At 42.3% G+C, this 25,174-nt stretch overlaps 1 protein-coding gene across 3 annotated transcripts in view; it reads left to right on the top strand.

Annotated features, from left to right (window-relative positions):
- Positions 1-18,921, top strand: part of Sfmbt2 (Scm like with four mbt domains 2) — a 189,197-nt gene extending 170,276 nt beyond the window's left edge. For all 3 annotated transcript variants that reach the window (XM_052727431.1, XM_052727429.1, XM_052727430.1), the window contains exons 19-21: positions 482-745; positions 1,965-2,093; positions 14,054-18,921. In XM_052727431.1, the coding sequence (XP_052583391.1) occupies positions 482-745; positions 1,965-2,093; positions 14,054-14,194 (534 nt within the window). In that variant the 3' untranslated portion in view covers positions 14,195-18,921. The remainder of the gene's footprint in view (positions 1-481; positions 746-1,964; positions 2,094-14,053) is intronic.
- Positions 18,922-25,174: the final 6,253 nt, after the last annotated feature.

Genomic DNA, 25,174 nt, shown 5'->3' with positions numbered 1-25,174 from the left:
CCACCTCCTCGAGGCCCAGCTTTTCCACATGGCGTCCAAGGATCAAATTGAGGTCCTTACGCTTGCATGAGCAGCGCTTCACCTGTCAGGCCATCTCCTCAGCCCCTGACTAGTTAATTTTTTGAGAGGTGGTCTCAGCATGCCGTCTAGGCTGGCCTTAAATTTACTAACCCTTTGCCTCATCTTCCTGAGTCCTGGAGTAGAAGCCTGGGGGAAGACACTCCCTGACAGCCCCTTTGTGTTCTGAGAACCAATTGCACGTGTTCAGCTACTGGTTAGGAAAAGGCTGTGTCAGGAGATCCTTTGGTACTATGGGTTCTCTTTCAAGGCCTCCATGGACAAACCTTGCCAAGAGCTTTGTTCTGGGAAAGAAAGCCAAATCATCCGGGCTGGGCAGTGTGGCTGTCTGTGAGCGTCACCTTACTGCTCTCACTCAAGTCTCTGTCAGCTCACCCTCACTAAGCACATCCCTCCCTCTCAGGAAAGTGAGGAGGAGGATGCAGAGGCCCCGGAGGATGACACTGCGAGTGAGGAAACTGGATCTGAGGTCCGAGATGACCAGACAGACACCTCATCAGCGGAGGTGCCCTCCGCCAGGCCCCGGAGAGCTGTGACCCTGCGGAACAGTTCAGAGGCTGCGAAGCGGCCTCCAGTGGAGAGGCCACGAAGGGTCCGCCCAGGGCCAACTACTACCTCTGCTGTTGAAGGAGACAAGGCCCCGCCTGCTAGGCCTGAGGAACCAAAGGTAAGTAAGCTCAGAGAGTCATGGCTCCTCTTTAAGAACGTGGAGTAGAGTTCAGGATGCCGTTCAGGAAAACCTCTTTCAAATATCAGAAACGACCATAGATGCTCTGTCAAAATTCCCAAGTCTGAGAACAAAAGAGTGATTTTACCTCTTGGTTGAGAGGGCGAGGAAGCATCAGAAAGACGTCCCTAGGGCTGGAGTAGCGTCTTCATTTCTGGGCAATTTTAATATCCCAGAGCTCCAATCCAGTGCATGGAGAGGGTCCAGTCCTGCAGTTGTGGGTCCCCCAATGCCATCTCTACATTTCCCATTTCCACACTTGACTTCTGCAGCTCTCTCTCTTCTGTGGGACACCTCTCTATTACCCTCGTACATTACATCAGCATACTTGACACTCCCTAACCGTATAGGTGGCTTGTGAACAGCTACAAAGGTCCTTGGCACCAACCTAACGAAAGCGAACGGTGACAGTGAGCTGTGCTGGACTGCCTGGGTCTGGCTATACCGCTTAGTATCTGTTTGCATTATAATCAGTGATGATTTCATAATCAGTGATGATTCCTTAGTAAGCAGGCCCTAGATTTTCTGAACTAGGCGTTCAAGATTGACAGTCATTATGCCATGGGTTGGGACAGGTGTGCAGGTTCATAAGTTTGCTTAGAAGTCAGGGGTCAACCTCAAATATAATTTCTTAGGAGCCGTTCAGTCTTTACTCTTTGTTTCTTCTATTGTTTTGATTTTTTTATTTTTTGAAAAGGGATTTCATGCCTAGAGCTTAGTAGTTTAGGCTGATTGACCAGCACGTCCCAGAATCCTCCTGCCTCCACTTCCCCAGCACCACCAGCTTTTTGTTTTTGTTTTTGTTTTGTTTTGTTTGTTTGTTTTTCGTGTGCGATCTCGGTATTGAACTCAGATCCTTATGCTTGCATGGCAAGCATTTTGCCATTATCTCCCAGCCCTGCTGTACCTTTTGTTGTTACTGTTCTTGAGCCTTTGAAGACAGCCAGGTCATTGCAGGTGGGGGAGTCTCCAGAGACAGGTTGCTAAGAAACTCCACAGAGACTGAGCTCTGTCACTAGCTGTGTGTCCAGCAAAGAGATCAAGAGAAGTAGGAGTTCTGGTCCCGCGGTGTGGGGTTGAGGCACACAGGCTGTTAGAAAGAAGTAGTTGGCCCTACATCTTTCTGTTCAGTAACAGTGCCCTGCCCCCTTCCCTGCAGGAAACAAAGCAAGAGGATGAGGAAAGGCTGATTCTTGAGAGCAATCCGCTGGAGTGGACGGTCACAGACGTGGTCCGATTCATTAAGCTGACGGACTGCGCGCCCTTGGCCAAGATCTTTCAGGAGCAGGTACAGTGGCTTGCTGTGTCAACAATTTATTTTCTGGACTCCAGGTCTTGTCTCTCTGTGTTTGCATGTCTCTCTGTGTTGAGCATAAATATATGTGTGTGCACTTGTATTTGTGTGTGTGCATATATGTACATGTGGCTGTAAAGCCCAGAGAACCACAGGGTGCCTGCCATGCCTCAAATGATGCCACCTTTTAGAGACAGGTTCACTCACTGCCTTGGAACTCACTTAGTAGGCTAGGCTGACTGGTCAGTGAGCCTCAGAGACCCACTTATCTATGCCTCAAAAGTGCTGGGATTACAAGCATGTACCAGGACACCTAGTTTTGTAAAGGTGAGTTCTGGGCATCAGTTTCTTCTACTCACTAGGCAACTTCTGTACTGACTGACCTGTCTTCCCAGCCCAGAGACTAGATCTTAAAGGAATTACCTATCTTATCTGGCTTCTTTATGACTTACCAGGTAGGAGTAAAGTCTCAGGTGTCCTTCATCTGCATGCTACAGTTGATACCTGTAAGTGGGCTCATGCATAGTGCTGTGCACCTGACGTGGGAGTCTTGTTTCTGGTTCGTAATTGTCTCATAGGGATGAGACGTAGCTGGTACTGCCAGGCGAGGGGTGAACCTCTAGGCTCCACCATCATTCACAGCTGTAGCTCCCTCTCTGGTACCAGTTTCTGTTGTACTATTGCTGTGATAAAGCACTGACCAAAAGCGACTCAGAGAGGAAAGAGTTTATTTCATCTCACAGCTTAAGGCATTTAATGAAGGGTTGATGGGGAAGGAGCTCAGGGTGGGAACCTGAAGGCGGGAACTGAAGCAGGGACTTGATGGAACTGGCTTGCTGGCTTGTTTACCATGTCCAGCTCAGGGAACTGCCTTAGACTACTCAGGGCTACCTGCCCAGAGATGGCACCACCCCCATGGGCTGGGCTCTCCTACATCAATAATTAATGAAGAAAATGCCCTCAAAGAGTTGCCTACAGGTCAGCCTGATGGGGACATTTTCTCAATTGAGACTCCCTCTTCTCAAATGATATTAGCTCATGTTAAATTGACAAAAAAACAAAAAACAAAAAACTAACCAGCACAACCTCACAGAGTAAATATGTCTTTTAAGGCCTAGTATTATTTATATACTGTTTTCCATATAGTTGATTAAAGATATGCCTATGTAGCCTCTTTTTAGATTTAACAAGCCAATAATTAGAGAAGATAAAATTTAAACATTAAGACAGAAAAAAATAGTCTGATTTCCCAATCATATAGGGAATTTTCCATCTTCTGATCCAAGCCAATGCAGTAATATTTTGTAAAAAGCAAATTAATGGACAGCCTAGTCCTCCACTTCCCACTCCCAAGAGTGTGTTCTCGGTATCCAAGCTCTCCTGCCTTGATATCCATGAGACAAAGTGATTAATCACATTCATTCTGGAAATTTCTGCAGACTCCAGAGAAGGTCATGTGGAAGGCACGAACAGGAGCCAGACAGGAGGCCCGGATCTTGGCTTTCTGGCGTTCACTGCTCTTCTTCTCTGGGCACAGACAGGGAGGCAGACAAGGAGACGTGCTTTCTGACCTAAAGAAAGAGGGTAATGACCTCTGCTCTTCATTGCAACAAACAGACAAGACAGGAAATGGTGAACAGTGCTGTAGCTCAGCTGGCACGGGGCTTATTAATAAAAGTGCACCTCCGTCTTAGAAACAAACACAAAGCAAAAGATAGAAAACCCATGTAGAGGACTGCCTGGGGCAGCATTTCCCCAGTCTGGTGCTTATTCATAGTGGCACCACCAAAAATCGACAAAAAACAAGCGGAAACCTGTATTCAAGTACATGATAAATTCTATCCATATAAGTTTAAATACGCCACCATGTATATGTTGGTCCATGTGTACATTCAACATAAACTGACCAAATGCCTACTATGTGCTTTATAATGTCCAAAGTATGACGATGAAATGTGACATTCATAAAAACTCGTTTTATTTTGGTTTAGGCTCCAATGTTCCATTTTCATTTTAGAAACATTATTCTGTTGTGAGCAGAATAAGGGATAGATTTTTGTCATTTCTAGATCTAAGTTACGTGGGAACTCAAGAACATCTGTAGCATGAATGGGTTACCAGGCTCCTGTGTTGATACCATGTGCGAATTTTCAGTGAGATACTGGCTCGTGGGGAGGGATTAGCTAAAACACTACATTTACAGCCTTCCTTTATCTCACTGCTAAGCCCACTTTCCAAAAACATCTCAGAATGTTTCAAGGAAATGGACATGGCTGGCACATCCCCACTGTAGATTCAGAGTGGGCACAGGCTTCCTCCATCCACCTCCTCCGACATCAGCTAAAAGCTTTGTCCTTGATTTAGACGTTAGGTGGGCTTTAATGGATAAGTCTTGTTCCCAATTAATTTTGCATTTCACATTAGGGATTTTCAACTGTTTAAAAAAAAAACTTGCCTGCTGGGCTGTCTAAAGTGTATGGACACTTGAGTCCTTTCTGGCCCATTAGACTTTTAATGACTTATTTTTACTAATTTGTTCTATCATCATTTTGCCCAAATGACAGTGCTCTGATTGGGTGAGGCCTCCAGCATTTTCTGAGCTGTCAGATGAACTAGGTGTCTGCAGACTATTCAGCAGCCTGCACAGGAGATCACAGTGTCCAGAATGCTAATAGCTGTGTGCGTTCACGCCTAGGGATGTTAGGAATTCAGAGATGGTTCTAATCACCAGGAGCGATTGCAGACATTACACACTCCCCATTACCAGCATACGGACCTTTTATTTCTGAAATGTTGTGGCAGTCTCTTAGTAAAATCTATTCTCTGTAATTTCATGCTGCAAATCTGAACATTATACAGTGAAAGTCCATGCATCTGTAATGTGTTTTTAAACACACAATCCTTACTAGCATGGTCTATGTGTTCACTCACTGCCGATCGGTCTGCTCACAAGAGAAACAGACTGCCTGAGTGAATCGTTTATTTTATGAAAACTTTAGAGGATTGTTGACAGCTTTAGTTGTCTTTGAGGGGCTCTTCTTCTTCATTTCCATTGGCCCACATGCTTGTCCATTTTCGTCCAGATTTGAAGGAGAGAAGTTTACCTCTTGTCAGTCCCTGGTTGTGTGGGTCTATTTTTAAGCTCCTGTGACAGTGTCATCACGGAGTGCCATGGTGAAGCAGAACCACATGCTTACTGGTCAAAAGAAAGCAAACAAAGACAAGAGCAAGGTTCCAAGGCAAGTGCTCAGTGACCTATCCAGTGCATCCATCTGGATCAGGACATGGTCCTCCAGATCAGGTCACTAGCCTAAAGCCCATCAGCTTAGCATTTAGGAGGGACCCTTTATATTCATGCCCTCCCAACCCAGATATCTCCACTTAGGAACTGCCATATCCTAATCAGAACTCTATCCAAGTAAGTGTCCGTTTTCCATGTCCTAAGTGTGACTTTCGTGACATGTCATATCTTATTCCTTCAAAATGTTCTGCAGTTATGATGAGTCTGCTTAATTTTCGTGTGTATTTTATTCAAGTTCATGTCCTTAAAATTAGTCATCCATTAGTGATTCTGTTTAATATAACAACTGATCTGCCAGAATTTATAAATGACACAGGAACATATTTATAAAAATTCAATCAACTGTGAATCTGGTGTATAACCTACATAATCCATTAGGGGAAAAAAAAAAGCAAACTTCTTCCAAACTGAACCAAAGATTACCTCTGAAACACCCGGTACAAGGGGATTCCCTGCTCACTCTTCTATGCTTTACAGTGTCATCTCTCTTTCCCCCTTTACCCAGCTTTTTCCTGTTTACACCTTTCTCTTTCCTAGCTGACTATGAGATACAACAAGCATTGACTATATGGAATCTACAGCAAGAGTGAGTCCAAAATAAGGGTTAACCTAGGCTTAGTATTTGCACGAGAGTGACAGCCAGATGATTCAGTTGCCAAACCTAGCTGTTTTCAGCAGGCAGGCAGCGTGGAAATTAGAAGTCTGGTTGTATTCTGAGTAGCATGATCTTCTCAAAACCATGAATCCCATGAGTCATATTTCCCATCATTTAGGGAGAATGGGAAATGAATTGAGAACATAGAAGTACTAATCATGGACCTTCAGGTGGTTCAAATATAGACAGACTGCATTTTAAGCACTTTGTACCTCTAGATATAAGGCCTAGTTTTGGGTGAATTTTTACCAGGTAAGAAGGAAGGTGAAAGTTCGCTAATTAATCAGATTGTTTAGACTTAACCCTTTCCCTCCACACATCATCTTGTAGAGAGGTTTTCATTCAGCTTAGCATTTAGGAGGGACCCTTTACATGTCCAGATGTCCAAAAGCTGCTTCTGTAGAACTCAGGTAAGCCAGCTCCTAGAGAGTTTCAAGGTCGTGGCCTCTGTCTGCTTCTCTTCCAGGTTGCCAACCTTGCCATCCACACCTGGAGGTATACACTCTTTCCCACACGCCAACCCATGACTTTAAAGCTAAAACCCCCTATAAACCTGGGGCTTCCATCACTGCTGCTGGCTGAGTGGGAGAGGGGAGCTAAATGTTCCTTCCCATTTGTTCTCTTCAGAGGAAGTCTAGCAGGAGAAGTGGCCATGCGCTGGGGCCAGGACAGGAGGGGCATCTGATCTGAAAAGGTCAGAGAATGACATTTCAAGGCCCTTGACATCATTTTTAAGTGGCCTCATCCAGCCTGCATGGCGTCTGTTAGGTCTGCCATTCTCCTTAATGCTGTGACCTTAGGGCGGCCTTTACCGCCACGTTGCACAGTGAGCTATGGAACCCTGCCCTGGAGAAAGGATGGAAAGAACATAGTGTTTCTTTGGACAATTAAGCTGACTGCCCAGTATCTTCTATGTCAGGTCACTGTGGAATCGTTTTCTGAATTGTTTCTTCATCTCATGACTTTCATTTATTTTATGTGTGAATGTATGTGCTCATGTGTTCATGTATACATGTGCACATGTTTGTATGGAGGCCAGAGGTCAACATCTGGTAGCTTCCTCAATCATTCTTCACTTTATTATTTTTGTTAGTTTGCTTTTTTTTTTTTTCTGAGACAGGGTTTCTCTGTGTAGTTTTGGTGCCTGTCCTGGATCTCACTCTGTAGACCAGGCTGGCCTCGAACTCACAAAGATCCAACTGGCTCTGCCTCCCGAGTGCTGGGATTAAAGGTGTGCACCACTACCACATGGCTTTCACTTTATTTTTTCTTAAGATTCTTTTTAAAATAGTGTCTGTCTGTCTGTCTGTCTGTCTGTCTGTCTGTCTCTCTGTGTGTGTGTGTGTGTGTGTGTGTGTGTGTGTGTGTGTGTGTGTTTGTGTGTGTGTGTGTGTGTAAGTTCAAGTGCAAATGTCCACAGAAGCCAGAAGAGAGCATCGGATCCCCTGGAGTTGAAGGTAGAGCTAGTTGTGAGTCTTCAGCAAGAGCAGCAAGTGCTTGTAACTACTGAGCCATCTCTCCAGGCCCTCCACCTTGTTTTTTTTTGAGACAGAGTCTCTTACTAAATCTGGAACTCTGTGATGGGGCTAGACTGACTGGCTAGCACACCCCAGAGGTCTTACCATCTCTTCCTTCCCAATGCTGAGATTACAGTCATGCACAGCTGCACCTAGCTTTCACAGGGATGCCGTGGCTCTGAACTCTGGTCCTCACATTTGTATGAACACTTTATTAATGAGCCATCCCCAGACCTGGTTTTCTTTTACAGCACTCACAGCCAATAGCTGGAATGCATAATTTAAAGAATGTACACATAGGTGCCAAGCATTTAGCTCTTATCACCTCATCGTTTGCTAACAGAATTCTACACACCTACAACCAAGCTTTATTAGTTCTCTTACCTGCATACCTTAATAGATTAAAAAGAGTTAAAAGGCAAAACAGTATCAGTGGGGTGTGTCTGGTAGACAGAATCTTCTCATTATTTCCACCTTTTCCTTTAAGTCTCCCTTCATAGAGTGTTCTTATTTCTGTGGTTAAAACATGTTTTTAAATTGCTGACTTACTGTGATGTGGACATACATCTACTTTAGTAAAGATGTTGAGTGCCCCTAAACCCAATTTATTCTAATTCCTTTTTCCTTTTTATTAATTTTATTATGACAGTTTCATGCCTGTATTTAATGTATTGTGCTTTCTTTACCCCCTCCCACTTCCTCTTACCTCTCCTCTGTCTCTATCAATTCCTCACTCTATTTTTTTAGTGCCTTTCCCCAAATCAGGACTTTTGGGTATGTAGCCATTTTCAGGGCCACCTGTGTTTGGAACTATCCACAGGAGTCTGGTGGGGTCATCAGTGGGAACATGGTTAAGCAGTGAGAGGTAGGGCTACCCGGAGGCTTTCCCCATCCATGCCTGACTGTGGAGGGGCCATTTCTTAGGCAGACCCAGTCCAGGTATCCACAGCTACTGTGAGTCCATGATTGTCATGGCCATGCCTTGCCCAGAAGATGATTTTGAGGTTCTTTCCCCTGCTTTCTGCTACAGTATTTCCTGAACCATAGAAAGGATAGTTTAAAATGCCTGTTTGGGACTGAGCACTCATATGTGCTTATTCTCAGCATCTTGAACAGCCACGAGTCTCTGCATTCACCACTCTCCACTGAGAAGAATGGCTTCTCCCAAAGCTGGGAGTAGCAGTTGTCTATGGGTAGAAACATGCATATTTAAAAGGCAGCTCAACAGTATGTCAATTTAGCCAAACAACAGTATTCAGCTCCCAGTTTCCAGCACACATGACTCAGTACTTATATTCTATTAAAATTCTACATACTGGGAACTCCATTTATAAGGAAGATGAGAATGCTCTCAGATGTCCCATCATTCCCTAAAATGTTTTCCCAGTATCTCACTGCTTCTCCTCCATATCCTCACCTTTCAGCATGTCAGCCATTTTGGGGAACAGTCACATGCCTTCATTGTGCCTACTTAGCAGGGTGTAATACATCATAGGAGAGTAAAAACTTCCAGAGAGAAGTTTTTTTTTTCCAAGTCTAGAGAGGATTGTTAACAGGAGAAGTTGGAATGTGGAAGGAGAGAGGTAGAAATGATGTAAATACAGTACTTACATATGAAATTCTCAAAAGAATTAAAATTAAAAAAAAAGAGAGGTTGCCATTGATGTCTTCATAGTCAATCATATACAAACTAACTCCTCATTGTCTTGGAATTTAGAGTGGCCTCCTTGTACAAGGTGCTTTTTGGACAGTTGACTGATAACAACACTGGAGGGAAATCCCAACGCCCCACATGTTTATATGGGCAAGCTGCAGTTTCAAGCACCTTTGAGTCTTGGGTCTGGTTTTTAAAATTAATTCTTCTGAGCTAAAAAGTGGAGTGAAGGGTCTCTCTGATCAATCATATTGGTTAGCTTTAATGAGTGAGCCTACAACTAGAGCTTCATTCAGCTGTTAGTTCCCATTCTGCATCCCTGAGATGAAAGGTCAGTGTCTGTGTAGATTTCAAGCAAGCAGGTTCTTGGGGGAGAGCTTCAGAGATGTTCTCTGCCGCGTCTGCTCCGGGTCGCCCAGCTTCAAATTCACATTGTGGAGTATATATTCTTCCACTTTCCATCAACAGATTCAGAACCGATTCCCCTTTTAAACATAGGATTGATTTGAGGCAGCAGGTACAGACACGATTTGGAGATGCTCAGACCAGAGGAAAATGGTGGTGTCAATGACATTTAGGAGGTTATAGTTTAAGCAGAGAAATTGTAGAAGAGATGGCATTGAACTGGGTTATGGAAGAGATGTCAGTTACAGTAGTCCAGGAAACCTTCACTAGCTGAACAAAAGACTCATAAAGCTGGGTGGGGAGGTGGATATCCTTGTAGATTGGGGAGAGTGAAGGAAGGTTGGCACTGAGGCTCCTGGAGCAGGCAGTGACTGCAGGGTTGGAAAGAAACCATGGGAGCAGAGACATGCCAGGTATGCCTGACAGTGAACGACAGTGGATAGTGAAACATTTTCCTGAAAACAACAGGAGATGACATCCCACAAAAAAGACTATGTTCCCCCCTCAAATCTGGACCGTAATGGAGCAGCTCTTCACCATTTAATCTTGAGGACCAACTTTATTATTTATTATTTCTCACCTGTGTTAAACATCTATCCATTCACAGAATGTTTGTGTGTTGTTTGTGTTCTGATACTGGTACCCAGGTCAATCAAGTACATGCCAAGTGAGCTGAGGATTTGACAGTCATGATCACTGTGGTACTGTCTGAATGTGCAGAATGTTGCATGTCCAGTACATTTATTTCAAGAATCAAGTAGCTGGTGTTTACGGAATAGTTTTTTGAAGTGAGCCACACTCTGGCAGTGTAAAGAATGTTACATTTTTGTGGGTGGTTTAAGGCACCTAGCATGACCACTTTAGCTATTAGGAAGGAATTGGTGGTCTTAAAACCTCATAAACTTTACATTTTATGCTCAGTAGATATTCCACAAACTCTTCCCAATAGTAAAGGAAAAGTTTTGGAAAAGACTTAAAAGTGGGGTGGGCTTCTTCACGCCTCTGGTGATCTGGATCTATTATCTACTTAAAAGTCTTTGTGTTGAGGGTAGAGCCGGGAAAACACATCAGCCACCAATATCAATCTCTCTTGCTTTGTTGATGCTTCCAAAACTGTGCATTGTGCACTCTTGGAGTGCCCTTGCTGACTTCATTACCTTGATCTGCACCTTCCACTTCCCGTTTCTCCAACTACTGCCATCCTTAGCAGTAGCGGCGCAGAAAGGTGAAGTGACGTGGAAGAAGAATATGGGAAAAGGGGAGTCCGTATATAACATGAAAACACTTGGGAAGTTCATTTTTTTTCTGTGTGTGAGACTGATCTACTTATTTTTGAGGTTTGATAAGGTCATATGTGTCTTTATTCAGACATAGCTTATTCCATTAGCACAGCCTGTGCTCATCTATAATTTGAAAGTAAATAAATTCACAGCGATACTTTTTAGTGTCCAATGTTTACTGCTACTGCACTTATCAGGTAATATTGTGGATTTGGGGTCAAATGAGGTAATAAACTCCCTTGCTCCTGACATCAGTCCTTAGATAATAAATGATACTTCTCTTGTCATTTGGCTCCTCACTGCTACATTCTTTATATATTTGGGGACTTTTCTTATTATAGCTTTAGAAAATAAACAATTTCTTTAAGATGGAAGATCTCTACATGAAATTCGTTGACAGGTGGTTTCTATAATATTGCCTAGGCAATGGTGAAAGGCTGTTGAGTCCTTATGGTTCACGAGAGCCCAGAGTATAAGACTTCATGTGGCTGAAGTTCTGCCATGCTGAGTTCAGTTTATTACCACTCACTGTTAGCATCACTTCAAGCCTCTGATCTCACTAATCCTTAGTTATTCCTGCTGGAATATGAAGCTTGCCTTAGGAAATAGGAAGAGCAAGTTGCAGTTAAGCTCAGCCACACAATCCAATGGCATCTACATGAACAAACCAGCTTGCAATAGGAAGCAAGCTGGCGGAGACACATACTAACAGAATGATCTAGGGCTTTGGAGTGAGTTTTTGTGCCCTTCCTCATAGAGCGGATTTAACAATCATTTGATGGATATCACTATAATATGGCACCTATTGTGTAGATACAGCAAGGTGTAGTAGAACAGGAAGAAAACAGTCCTAAATACGAGTGCATCTCACTCTGAGGATTGGGTGTGTACACAGGTGTGTGTGGGTGTGTGTTTTCATGATGGACATTTGCTTCTAGGTGTAGGATTCCTTAAGCAGTTCTTAGAAACCTAATCTACCTATCTATCTATCTATCTATCTATCTATCTATCTATCTATCTATCTATCTATCTATCTGTCTAGATCAGTTCTTGCTATAGAGCTCTGAGCTCTGGCTAGGCTGGTACTCATTCTTTTGGGACTTTGGATGTGGCATTTCCTCCTAAGACTGCTAAGATGTCTGCTGAGAAGCCTTTTGTTATCTTACAATGGTTCCCTAATGTGTACCTTGACACTTGTTCGTGCTGTTTTAGAATTCTCTTTCTCATGGGTAGTTTGACCACACTGTGCCCTTTTGTGGTCTTTTGAGCCTCCTGGACCTGAATGCCCATACTTTTCTTAAGATTTCAATTGTTTAGGACTATTATTTCATCAATTAGATTTTCTGCCCCCGCCCCCAGACACTCATTTGAATATTAGTTCATTTAGTGGCGTCTCCTAAGGCTCAGCTGCTTCCTTTCCCCCTCTTTCCTTTTGTGTCTGAATGTGTTATCTCCCAGGACTTCTCTTCAAGGTGGGAGTTCTTTCTACCTATGTGGTTGCTGAGGTTCCCGCCTGTATCTGCTCCTGTTGAACTCACTCAGTTCTTTAGCTCCAGGGCTTCTCTTTGGTTCTTCTTCCTAATCATCATCACTCGGCTAAATTTGTCATTTTAGTAGGTGCTGTTCTCCTAATTTCATTGAGTTGTCTGTCTGTATTCCCTTGTATTCCATTTAACTTCCACGGAGCCATTCTTTTGAATAAAAAAAAAATGTTCATTTTGTTCATTTCTTTAGGTGTCTGTTGCTTGTTATGGGGTTCCTCCAAAGGCATCATGTAGTCTTGATTTTTTTCATATTTTTATGTATCTATATTGATATTTATTGTATATCTAGCAGATCCTTTAGCTCTAATAGTTTTGGAGGGTAACTTCTGTAGTAAAAAATTTTCTTCCAAAGATGTTTTTCAGGGGTGTTTGATTGGCATATGACACTGACTTGGGTTCCATTTGAATAGAGCATAGTCTCATGGTTTCATCAGCAGTAAATGGTGGTTTAGGGCATGGTTCATGTGGCACTAGTGTTATAGACTGGCCACTTTTATCACTATGTGGCAATGGGAAAATATAAGTGGGCCAGGTAGATATAGCCCACATGTCAGTGTGTGTGTGTATGTGTATGTGTGTGTGTGTCTGTCTGTCTGCCTGTTTGTCTATACACACATACGTACATACACACACACACACACACACACACACACACACGCACAAACACACACACCACACACACGAGAGAGAGAGAGAGAGGGAGAGAGAGAGAGAGAGAGAGAGAGAGAGAGAGAGAGAGAGAGAGAGAGAGAGAGAGAGAATGCATGTATTTTCCTCTAGAAAATTACAATATGTAGTTGATATTTCCATTTTTGGTGTCCTATCACCTGTCCTGTGATATCAGATCTTACAAACTAGTAAGAAAACTTTTACTTTTTAGTATCTGGCCATTTTATGGTGCTCAGATTAGCACAGAAGGACCTGGTCTGGAAAGAAGAAGTTGCTGTCTTGGAATGGGATACTGAGCTTGGGAAACAACCTCTGGAGCCTCCTACCTGTTCCATTGCTTGTCTCCACCAACAGAAGCTTAGGAATTTCAGGGGAACTAAAATATTCTTAGCAAAATTATTTTGAGGGCTGGAGAGATAGCTCACTCAATGGGTAAAGTACTGGCTGTGCACGCCGGTGACCTGAGATTTTATCCTCAGAACCCGCATACAAACAAGAGACAATAGTGTACATGTGTCTGCAATCACAGCACACTCTTGTGAAGAGCTGAGAGACAGAGACAGAATTCCAGGTCAGCTAGTCTGGCAGAGATACCCTGTCTCAAACATGGTAGAGGGTGAGGACCAAGACTCAAGGTTTTCCTCTGACTTCCATCTATATCGCTGTTCTCTCTCTCTCTCTCTCTCTCTCTCTCACACACACACACACACACACACACACACACACACACACACATGTGCACGCACACACATTTTATTAGCACAAGCATTCAGTAGTTACCAAGTTAATCGTTACCTATGATAATATGCTCCCAAATTCAAAGCAGGAAGAGCAGTTCTTTACACAGTTAGCTCCAGGACAAAGCTTGACATGGCAAACACATCCTCCAAGTATGTCCGACTTCTCTGACATGGTTTTATCTCTGGCAGGACATCGACGGCCAGGCACTCCTACTGCTGACTCTACCAACCGTGCAAGAGTGCTTGGAGCTGAAGCTGGGACCTGCTATCAAGTTATGCCATCAGATCGAGAGAGTTAAAGTGGCATTCTATGCCCAGTATGCCAACTAGCTCAGCTTGCCTGGGGTGGTGCCTGATTCTAATGATGCTGTGTTTCTGAAGGTTTCCAGAAATGAGACCTTGATTTTCTAGGTGCTGTGAAATAAATGGTACATTCATTCAGGATCTCCAAAAAGCAAGAAGCCCACGACCTCCTTCATGCACCAGCCTGTTTGATAGTTTGATGTCTCTAAAGCACACAGAAGGACCACAGCAGCAGTTTCTGGGACTGTAGTGAAAGTTCTGTCTCAGAACTTCCCCGGCTCTGGACTTGCTTCTTGATCTCCGAGTTTCATTTCTCTCCCACCCAAGCTAGGCAGCTTCCTGTAGGCCAGGTTTCCTTACACTGAGGTCCAGGTTCTTGGAAAACTGAGTTGGACTGAGTCCCTCCACGCAGAGTCCCTGACTTGCCGGCAGTTTCTGCCTGACTCGCTCTCAGGCTCTTTCACAGCTCTATCTGGCCCACACATGCAAACTACTGTGGTTTAGAGTCACCTGCTGTCCCATTCGATCTCACGGACAACTCCTTCTCCAACACAACTGCCAGCTCTGTTTCAGGATGCTGGTATAACACGATGTGCTAAACTCCGTCCTCTATGTCAGAGTGCCTTTCACAAGTTTGGCTGCTTACAGCAGACAGCTACTGTGTTAGCAGAGCCCAGAACATTGGCAGTGGCAAGCACTGTCCATAGTCTCCTGCAGAACCATAGTTTCACTGTTCCAAGATTACTGTGACCCGTCAGGAGGAGGCTAGCTTAAGGAAATACCAAATTCTGTATTGAAGACAAAGCTTTCAGAGGGCCAGCGTGGGAAGAGATTTGAGGAAGCATTTTGTGAGCTAGATGTATCTCCTTAGGAATGGTAACACAGCTGGTCGCTGCACACAAGCCCCTCTGCACCTCCCTTCTGCTCATCTGGCTTGCCACACGGGAAGCCAGCACGAGGAAGTAGCAATGCCTAGCATGGTATAGCCGAGAGAACACTGGGTCTGGACTCTGTCTGTTCCCATCCTGCCTTTGCTGATGACCAGCTGCATGTCTTTGGGGAACTCCCACCACTCTGGACTCAAGCTCCCACTGAAGGAAAAGGCAGGTCACTTAGTAGTCAAGCACTGAGTAGACCATCTCCCCCCAACCTTCTTGTGCTTGCTAGAGAGGAGTCCAGGTGGACCAAAATGGGAAAAAGTGGGGCCACAGAATTTAACTTGCCAGTTCCCGCATTTCACTCTCTTTGAGGTTGCTCATGAAATTTCACTAAGTCATCTATAGAATAATCAGTGATTATAAAGTTTGCCCAGTCTTTTCTGCCCAGTACTTCCTCTGTGTTTTCTCACAAGTGGTTCAACATGTACTTCCAAACCCCAAGGGACTGAGGTACATTATGACATAGAGGTCACCTCCCTGCCTTGTCTTTTTAAAACCATGCAAGGAAACCAAACTTTTACTCTGTTTAGGAGTAAATGTTGATTTTGGAAGCCTAACTTCCCACCTATATGGATTTTATTGTTTTGCTTTCTGGTTTTTCATATTTTGTCATAATTATGTTGGTGTTTTCTCTGACTAGAGTCTCAACTGCCCCAGAACATAGTGTGACATGCTGCTTGTATTTTAGTGATATTTTAAGGCGTGGTGATCTGTCAGACTGGAGCACTGGGGTTGCTTATGCTAACCCCTCTCAGCATTGTGCAATGGGTGCTGATGGAAGCAGAAATCAAATTATTTGTGGTTGGGACTCTTCCCTAAAGCTGCTTTTCTATTGTCAAGCTACAGACCTTTGATGAATGGGTGTACCTAGGGACAACTGATGGTCAAATTGTGTCCTTTGTGGTGCTATAAGGATGGAGGTGTCCCATGCTCAAGCCTGCATGGTTGCCTTGTAGTTGAATTTCTCTCTTTTGTGCTACATGTTGAACCTTCCTTAGTTGGCCAGCCTTCTCAGCCATATGCTTTTGGCCATAAATACTCAATCTATTGGTTGGAAAGGGTATCTATTTCAAGATGGCGTGGCATTTCTCCTGTGCTGACTCCTTGGTCCTTTAATGTGCCCTTCTCAAGATGAGCTCTTTCTTTTGCATCTGAAACCTGGATGCAGCTGTGGCATTAGCAGCACACGATATGCTTTGAGAGCAAATGTCACTTTCTCATGTCATTTCTGGTAATGACACTGAGGAGCAGGTGTTGCTTCAGAACATGGAGATTTTTCTAGAGGTCTACTGAGACCACAGAAAGAGCCAGAAGAATATTAACAGAAAACCCAGTCAGGATATGGCCGCTATTGGTCAGAAACCCTTCATCTTATGGAACCACAAGTCCCAGCCTGTCCTCATCCTTCAGCCGTGCAGTTTAATGTCAATGCCTCTCTGCACGATATCATTCCCTTCAGCCTCACTCTTAGTCTCCAGCTTTGGCAAGGAAGAGATGGCAGTAATCATACCAGAAGAGTGCCCCGCCAGGGTCCACCCTCCTCATAGTGGCTGTCAGTGGCAGTCAGCCCAGCCCTCCAGTAGACTTGAGAATTACGAGAGGATTGAAGGGGATGGTGTTCCTCTGGGAGATGCCAGCATCCTCCAGAGCTTTGGTCCAGGATGGTATGCTCATCATGCGGACAACAATTTTGTTAACAGATTGTAAAGTGGGTTTTGTTTCTCTCCAGACTCACCTCTCCCCTGCTTCTGTCTTAAACACGGGGCTGATTCCCAAGTAACAATTTGTTCTTTATCCCCATTACTATGGCAGAAAAAGAAATGGATCTTACACACATACTCCAAATACCACCACAGCCTGTACACCAAAAACATTCTACTCTAAATACGGTCAAACGATGCCCTCCCGCGTATTCCTTCCTGGATGGTATCATTTCATTATCTCTCTGATTATCTTCTGGGACCAGAGTCCTCTCCTTCATGTCCCCACACCTTGGGTACATCACACCATTCATTGCCTCCTATAACCAGCCAAGCAGACGCCCTACAGTCTGTGCCATGCAATCGAGGAACAGAAATGTCACCTCAACTTAAATAATGACAGTCCATCATTTATTTCCACTCCAAAGTTTAGCAAGTTTATTTTAGCCCTTAACTTCCTGGCTGCATTTGTGCTGTATTGTAAAAAAATATCCTGTTCACAAAATAAAACATACCCCGATCAAAGCCGAGTACACTGGCATTGCATATCTTTGCGAATCATCAATGGTGTCCTTCAACACAGCATCTAACCTAGAGCTCACAGAACTGGTCTGTCACTTTTCAAATTAGATGCCTTTGATCAATTTGACTCACAGACAGTATTTGAGCTCTATTTAAGTCCCTAGACCTTATTTGATCATATTGGAAAAATCATTTCCTGTGTTTGCTTTGATTTGGTTTTCAATAAATTAAAATGATCCACACGCTAACACTGCCACATCTGACCTTTACTGCCATCTTTACATGGTTCCTTTTGATCAGCCTTTTGAAGATAGGCCCCTCCTAATCTGTCTCAGAACTTTGAGGGGTCTATGAGACAGATACTGGGTTTGTCTTCTATCTTACACCAAACATTCCTCCTGAAAGTTGTCCCTTAAATTTGGAAGCACTCGGGGTTTTCATACTTATTTTATATAACACCCATTTATATTTATTTCTGTATATAGAAATAGAACAAAACAGTAGTAGGATCTTTGTTGTGGTTTGACATTGCTGCTTTTGGGTTAGGATAGTGAATTTAGGTTCCAGTCACTCTCTATTCTGTCTTTGGAGAGCTGTGATTGAGTGTGCAATTATTTGGAAGGAGAAAATGTAAATTAAGATATCTGTAGTGTTTGTGGAAGAAGTCTCTGGGGACATCTGCTGCTGTGTCTCTTTGGTGCAATAATTAAGTAGCAAGGAGAAGCTGAAATGGCAACCATACAATCTAGTGATTCTCTTACAATTCCTTTCTGCTCACAAATTTTCTGGAAATTACTCTCTTTAACTGGGTTAACTTTTTAAGTTGCTTAATTCTCATAGCTTTTAATACTAGGGTGGTTTAGAGGTATCCAAAACATGCTATTACAAAATGAAATTGTATTTGTGACCCATTTAATTTACTGAAAAGTCGTAATTGCTGTCCTGCCTCGTCTCCTTGGGTTTTAGTTTTAAAAAGCCTTTGTGGTTTAAATGATAAATAATGATTCAGTTTTCTGAACTGTAGACTTCCTTGTTCCGTTTTCTTTCAATGGCTAGGACTCAGCACCAGTGAGGGTGCGGGTCATGTCACAGAACCAAGGTAGAACAGCGCTTTGGGAAGGGCAAAGAGGAACACAGAAGAAGGAAAAGTCTAGAACAATATTTTGCTAAAAATTGATTTATGATGAAAACTGATGGGAAGGGTTTTTTTTTTAATAATAGAAAAGGTAAAACATCATACCTGTCATTCAGAATGCAAGCAAACACGATCTGTGTAAGCAGTCACTAATGGCCGGAGCCCTTTATCTTTCACGCTCCACTTTGAAAAGTTTGTTTTGAAATTTGGTTCATATTTTGGTATGTTTTGGTGCATAAAAGAGAAAAATATCAGTGTTTTTACTTTTGAAATTTAAAGGATAAAGGGCATGCTCTCTCAGTTTGTTGTAAGATTGTATTCTGTATATATGTTTCCATGTACATAAATGAAAATATATATCAGAGTTATATTTTAATTTTTATTCTAAATGACAAAAAAAACCCTTTTTACTTGAAAACATGGTAAGCCACATTGTTAATAAAGTAAACATAAATTCTATGGTGGTGTTTGTGTTTATGTGTCAAAGGTTATTGAATATATGTTTGGGGCTTTATTAGGGTCATTTTCTTCTGAAGTCTTTGTTTTATTTTTACATTTCATTATAGCATCTACTGTTAAGTTGGTTAGAACCATAGATCTCAAAGTCACCTCATCATTATAGTATTTTACTCAAACAATGTGTGTCTAGTCTGGTTTCATTTTTGTTGCTTTGATAAAACACTAACTAAAAAGCAAACTTAAGCAAAACAACAAAAAAAAAAAATGATTTGTTTGACTTACACTCCCAGGTCACAGATCGTCATTAAGGGAAATTCAGGCAGGATTGCAAGCAGGAACTAGAAACAGAGATCAGTGCCCACTTCCTCATTCATACGTTTATGCTTAGCCAGTTTCCTTACACGGCCTAGGACCGCCTCAGATCTGGGGAAAACAGTGCAGTGGAGCTCTGGGAATGACTCAGTGGGTAAAGTGCTTGTCTTACGATCATGATGACCCAATTACATATTTAGAACCCAGGTAAAATTACCTGTAGTAATGATACACACTTGTTATCCCAGGTCTGTGGAGGTGGAGACATGTGGATCCCCAGGGCTCACAAACCAAGGACTCTAGGCTTGCTGGTGAACTTCAGTTCAGTGAGAAACCCTGCCTTAAAGAAGGCGAACTTCCTGAGGATAATTCCAAAGATTGTCTCCTGACTTCCACACAAGTGCGTTTGTGTACAGATACACATGAACATGTGCACACATACACATACAAACAGTATTGTCTATTTTCATATTGTTCCTGGCCTTCTGGATTTCAACCATTTTTCCTTTTCTAGGATTGCCTGATACTTTGGAAGAAAGATGGCTTTGTTTCTACAGGCACCCCAATTTACTAACCATATCGATACATCTTATGACTTGCCATCACAAGTAGGTCTTGAGTATCCATATAAGAGAAAACCAGCCTGTTTCTGTGGTGCCCCACCCCTGAGATCTCACAGGAAGAGAACGCCCTTCCTTGCCTGTCATTGTGGCTTCCATCACCCAGGGAGGGTAAGAAGGTAAAGAGAGTTAGACCCCTGGGGAATGGACTGGAGAGAGCAGTCATTTCTCCTTTAATCCAGTCTCCAGTGACTCCACTTTAATTCCCTTTTGGTCCTGTTGACATTTAAAATCCACATATATAAATTTTTGCACTCTTTTAATTATGGATGCCTTTAAAAAATAGATTGATAACACAGGTTCTTACTTTGCAGTTCAAATTGCTTTCAATCTTGAAATCCTTTTGCCTCAGCTTTCTGCATGCTGAGATTATAGGTGTGTGCCACCATGCCTGGCTTACATGAGGTAGTTTTTATTTGTTGGTTTATGACTTATTTAAATACAAAGCTTTTCCAGAGAAAGCAGAACCTTTAAAGCACAATAAGGAACATCATTTGTTTTCTCCAGTATACCAACAGCAGATAGAGTAGGGTACCGCTGAATAAATACAGCCATCGTATTTCTATTTATACTTGAATATCCTTGAAAACAGAAGTCTAAACACTGACTATATGAGAAGTAAAATCTGAACACTTCCAAATCTCTAAATTGAATAATTCAAAGCAAAAAAAATTGTTCATGTTTTCATGAGAACCCTATTTTTATTTTTTCCTTCTACTTAGCCAGACTGTGTACAACTTTCCGTTCACTAGAAGTTATTTCTCCTTTATTCTGAGGTTTGTGGTACAACTGTTTTAAGTTTGTAGGAAAGCAAAATGCTTACTAGAGATTCTGAGAATGTATGTTTTAAGTGCTGATTCCTTGTGACGACCAGTAAGGTGAGAGTACTACCTGAGCTACAAAGAGTTGTTGGAATCATTTCATGAAGCCATGTTGATGACATTGGCTCAAGCCTGGGCCACAGCACATCTCTGTTGAATGTAGTTCATTTGTTATGTCAAAGTTTAGTGTCATTTGTAGATGACATGTCCAAATGATACATCATAGTAATAAATAAAAGGAAGTTTTGCTTAGTTCTTCTGATGACAGCTCAACCAACATACAATGACCGTTACTAGATTTGTTCTGTGTTAGAAATTGACTTCTTTGCTGTGAAGTTTTGGAATAATAAATATAATATAGTGATGTATATATTATATAAGCACAAATATTAGGCATGCATATACACAATTAAGTATGCATGTATGTTATGCACCTTTACATGGTTAACAGGACTGAATATGAGACAAATTGCTGTGTGATTCTTAGCCCAGAGTAGGTGCCTCAGATTCCCACCTTCATGTACCATCCATTCCTGAGTCCCTGACCATTTATCCATTGCAATTATCTTGGCCACCTTTGGCATGACTGCATTCATACCCATCTTATAGGCACCACCAACTAGACAGGAAGACATAAACAAGATAGAAATGCCAGAGTGTCTTGGCAGTATTGATACTGAAGTCAGAAGCTAGGAATGGGTGTTAGAGTAGAGATATCATGCATCTGGGACTGGGACAACTCCAGGCTTCTTTTAACAACGCAGTTCAGAGAAACATTGATCATCTCGACATCTGGATTTGCCACAGTGTTTGATGGCATCATGCCAGTTGTAATTGGTTTATAAGAATATCAGCAAACTGCATCAAGCCAGAGCCAGTAGGTGACCCCCCACCAATATTTAGAGACATGTTACATGGCTAAAGATTCTACAAGTCCAGTGAATTATTCCCAAAACTCCCCTCCAAAGAATGAATTGTGGTTTCTACATTTTGCTTATATTTAATGCATAACACATGGCTGGCCTCAAACTTGTAATGTAGCCAAGGATAGCCTTGAACTTCTGATCCTCCTACCTCCATCTCTGGAGAGCCAGGGTCATATTCAAATGATGAGTTTTCATTACTATCCTGAAACTTGACTCCAAATATTCATTGTCTTCTTTTATATGGTGATTGGAGAACACCTTGAAACCTTAGACACCTTGGCAGATACAAGTTGAATATCTTGAGAGTTCCGCTATATCCCGAGTACAGAGAGATTGGTCATAGTGGGGTTATTCATGGATTTCTTCCTGTTTTCTCAGCACCAACTTATGTTTTCTGGGTAGATACAGATACTGTTATTACTTCATCTCCAAAGACTTCCAACTCTCATGGCCTCCCACAAGGTCATTGTCAGCTCCATGGTAACAACCACAAACCACGTTGGCATTCAGAGCCCATGTACCTGGCAGATCAAAGCTTTACTTCCATATGACGTAAGGGAGTGTTTCAGGTGACAGAACTTGGAAATGTTTAAGGAGTAACCCCATAACTTTCATCAATGACATATAGGTTGCATTAACAAATCCTTCTCAAGAAGGACAGTTATCCCCTGCATGGCTGCTCCATACAGTTTGTCCAGAAACCACTCACAGGCTTCCATTTTCTCTTAGAGTCATGCCCAACCTTACAATGCACCATTTTCGTTTAGTTTCCAACCTTCCATGCCTAACTTTTCAGCTTGAAATTGCTCCCCCCCCCCCACTCAGTTTAGAAGCTTTTCCTCGGGGCCTCTTTTCTAGGAAATTCAAACAAAATGTAGTTATTTGAAAGCGGCTATTATCATAGTCATGCAATGCGCAAACAATAATGAAATATTCTAGCCATAACTCAGCAGACCTGGAAACTCCCTAGCCTTCTGTAATTGGGACACTCATAATACAAGTCTTTTCAGAATTAAGACTTGGGTTAGAGGTGAAAAGTTTTAAAGTACTCTTTCTGATTATTAAAGCAGTATGTTTATATTACAGAGCATTTGGAAGGCAAAGGTGTTATTAAGTTGCCCATTATCTCATTATGTTCAATTATAATTTCATCATGTTTGCATTTATATTTAGAACATAATATTGAAATTAAGCCATCTATACCATTTGAAAGATTTTCATTGGTATTCTGCAATCATCCTCCATGAGGTGGCATTAATATTCTCAAATATTAGCACCTTTGTTTTTAATATACTTTATTTTTATCAATTAATTTCATTCTTTGTCAATCTCATGTGAATGTATAATGTGTCCTAACGACTCCATCCTCTCATGATCTCATCTCGCTCCCACCCCTGACAAACGCCCTCCTCTCTAACACCGCCTTTCCTAGATTCGTGAGTTTGGGTTTCATTTTGTGACCCATTTACTTTAGCTAGGACCATTTGGGTGGCACTGGATAGCACTTCTATTTTAAATGCTTAAATAAGCCTACGAATAATCCAACATGATCTATCAAATGTACAGGTGTTGCCTACCTGGCTTCTAAAGATATTGATATTTTTGCTGCGTTTGCTTCAGATTTATGTATATTGCCTCATAAAATCAAACTCCCTACATCTCCCTTATTCCATCTCTCTTCCTTGAATTTCAGAGATAGCCATCATTCTGATTTTGGTGTTATAAATTCCTAAGCATATTTTTGAATGTCATTGTATTTCAATGTAAACCTTGTTCATGGATCCTACTTATGTGGGTCTTCAAAAATCCTGCTTAGTGTTGCTTATGTGCTATGCTGTGATTTGTTTCTTTTATTCAGTAATGCGTGTATGTTGTTACAGATGTCTTTAATTCATTTATTTGTTTTCACTAGTGCATAAATTTCAAAGACTAGGTATCATGACTTGTGCGCTTGTGCATCTATTCCATTGGTAGACCTTTCTCAGTTTTGCGCAGTTTCATAGATGTTGCCATGAAAATTGTCTGTGCATGTTTTCCTGTACACAAGTAGCAGTGTCTCTGGCAGAACAGAATTAATGGCCACTGGGGGAGGGGCAGTCACATTCCTCAGTGGTGTAGGCACTGGCACGTTGTCTTTGCTCAAGTAACCCCCCTCTCCGTGCTCATGCAGGTAACTATGGTTAAATTCAGTAGGTCACACAGATTTTTTTTTTTTATTTTAAGACATGAAAATGGGAGAGGGACTTGTTGGGAAAGAAGATGGGGATTGGTGGGAGGGGGAGGGGATGAGAGCATAATGGAGAGAATATGATAAAAGTACATTTATCCATATGTGTATGATACTATAAAAAGAATAAATGCATTAAAAAAAAAACTACCACATACAGACAAAGCTGGAGCAGGGACCGCTCATACACCAGTGGCAAGAACTCGAAGTAAACTCAGCAGGTCACATCTAGAAATGTGGGGAAGTGCTCAGTCCACAGCCCTGCAGTCTTGTCTCTACAGACTCTTCCAGCCTTGCCACAGTACCGTTGATGGGGTTTTCCTTCTTAAATAGCACCCACTGCCTTGGTATCCACATCCACAGTGTCACCCACCCTTCACTGCATATATGTGGTCAAAGGACCAACTCCACCTTTCCTAAAAGGCCTTGGCACATGTATCCATGGCCTCTCCTCTTTCCCTTCGTGTTTACCACTTTGGTGAATTACTGAAAGATGGTGGCTCTGTCAGAAACTCAGATTTTTATAGTTGGAGAAAGCTTACCTTAAGCTCCTCACCTCAGCTCTTCTCAAATGCTTGCCACCACAGAATCAGGCTTCTGCATTCAACTCCAGAGCCCAGCACATTGTGGCACACTTTGAAAATGGCTGTTCTATGGTATTCATCAAAGGAAGCACTTCTGCGCTACTGTCTGGGCTACAGGGGTGCTTTCCAGCTCCCCGCCTGGAACCACCATTTTTCCTTCATACCATTGCTGGTCTGCACAAGCATTTCTCTCTTTTTCTTTCCTTCCTTCCTTCCTTCCTTCCTTCCTTCCTTCCTTCCTTCCTTCCTTCCTTCCTTCCTTCTTTCCTTTCTTCCTTCCTTCCTTCCTTCCTTCCTTCCTTCCTTTCTTTCTTTCTTTCTTTCTTTCTTTCTTTCTTTCTTTCTTTCTTTCTTTCTTTCTTTCTAGCTCAGATATGTCTTAGTGATTTCATCTGTTGGTCTTGTGTGATTCGAGAGTGGAGATGTGTCCAAGTTTAAACATATAAAGCTATCTTTATTAAAAGTTTCTCCATGTTACTGAGCAGCAGGTGGCATGGGGTGTGTTCTGGGAATGACACTAACTCTTGTGATATTGAAGCTATTTAAAAACGAGTCACTGAAGCCCAGATGAACATTTATATTGGCAAGGGGTCCATTTAAGTTACAATTTCCCTAACACTCAGCTAGCTGACATTTCTAAATGTCTCTTCCACATAATAAAACTTTCATTTTAGAAAAAAAAGGGGGATTGAAAATAAAAGTTTTGCATGTTGTCCTCTTTGCGTTCTCATAAATTCCAGAGTCTGAAAGAGGCATCTTGAAT

The sequence above is a fragment of the Peromyscus californicus genome, unplaced genomic scaffold (assembly GCF_007827085.1).
Source record: "Peromyscus californicus insignis strain IS unplaced genomic scaffold, ASM782708v3 Scaffold_8__1_contigs__length_139910024, whole genome shotgun sequence".
Taxonomy (NCBI): Eukaryota; Metazoa; Chordata; class Mammalia; order Rodentia; family Cricetidae; genus Peromyscus; species Peromyscus californicus.
Note: the sequence above shows the minus strand (reverse complement) of the source record. Positions and strands in the feature narration are given on the sequence as shown.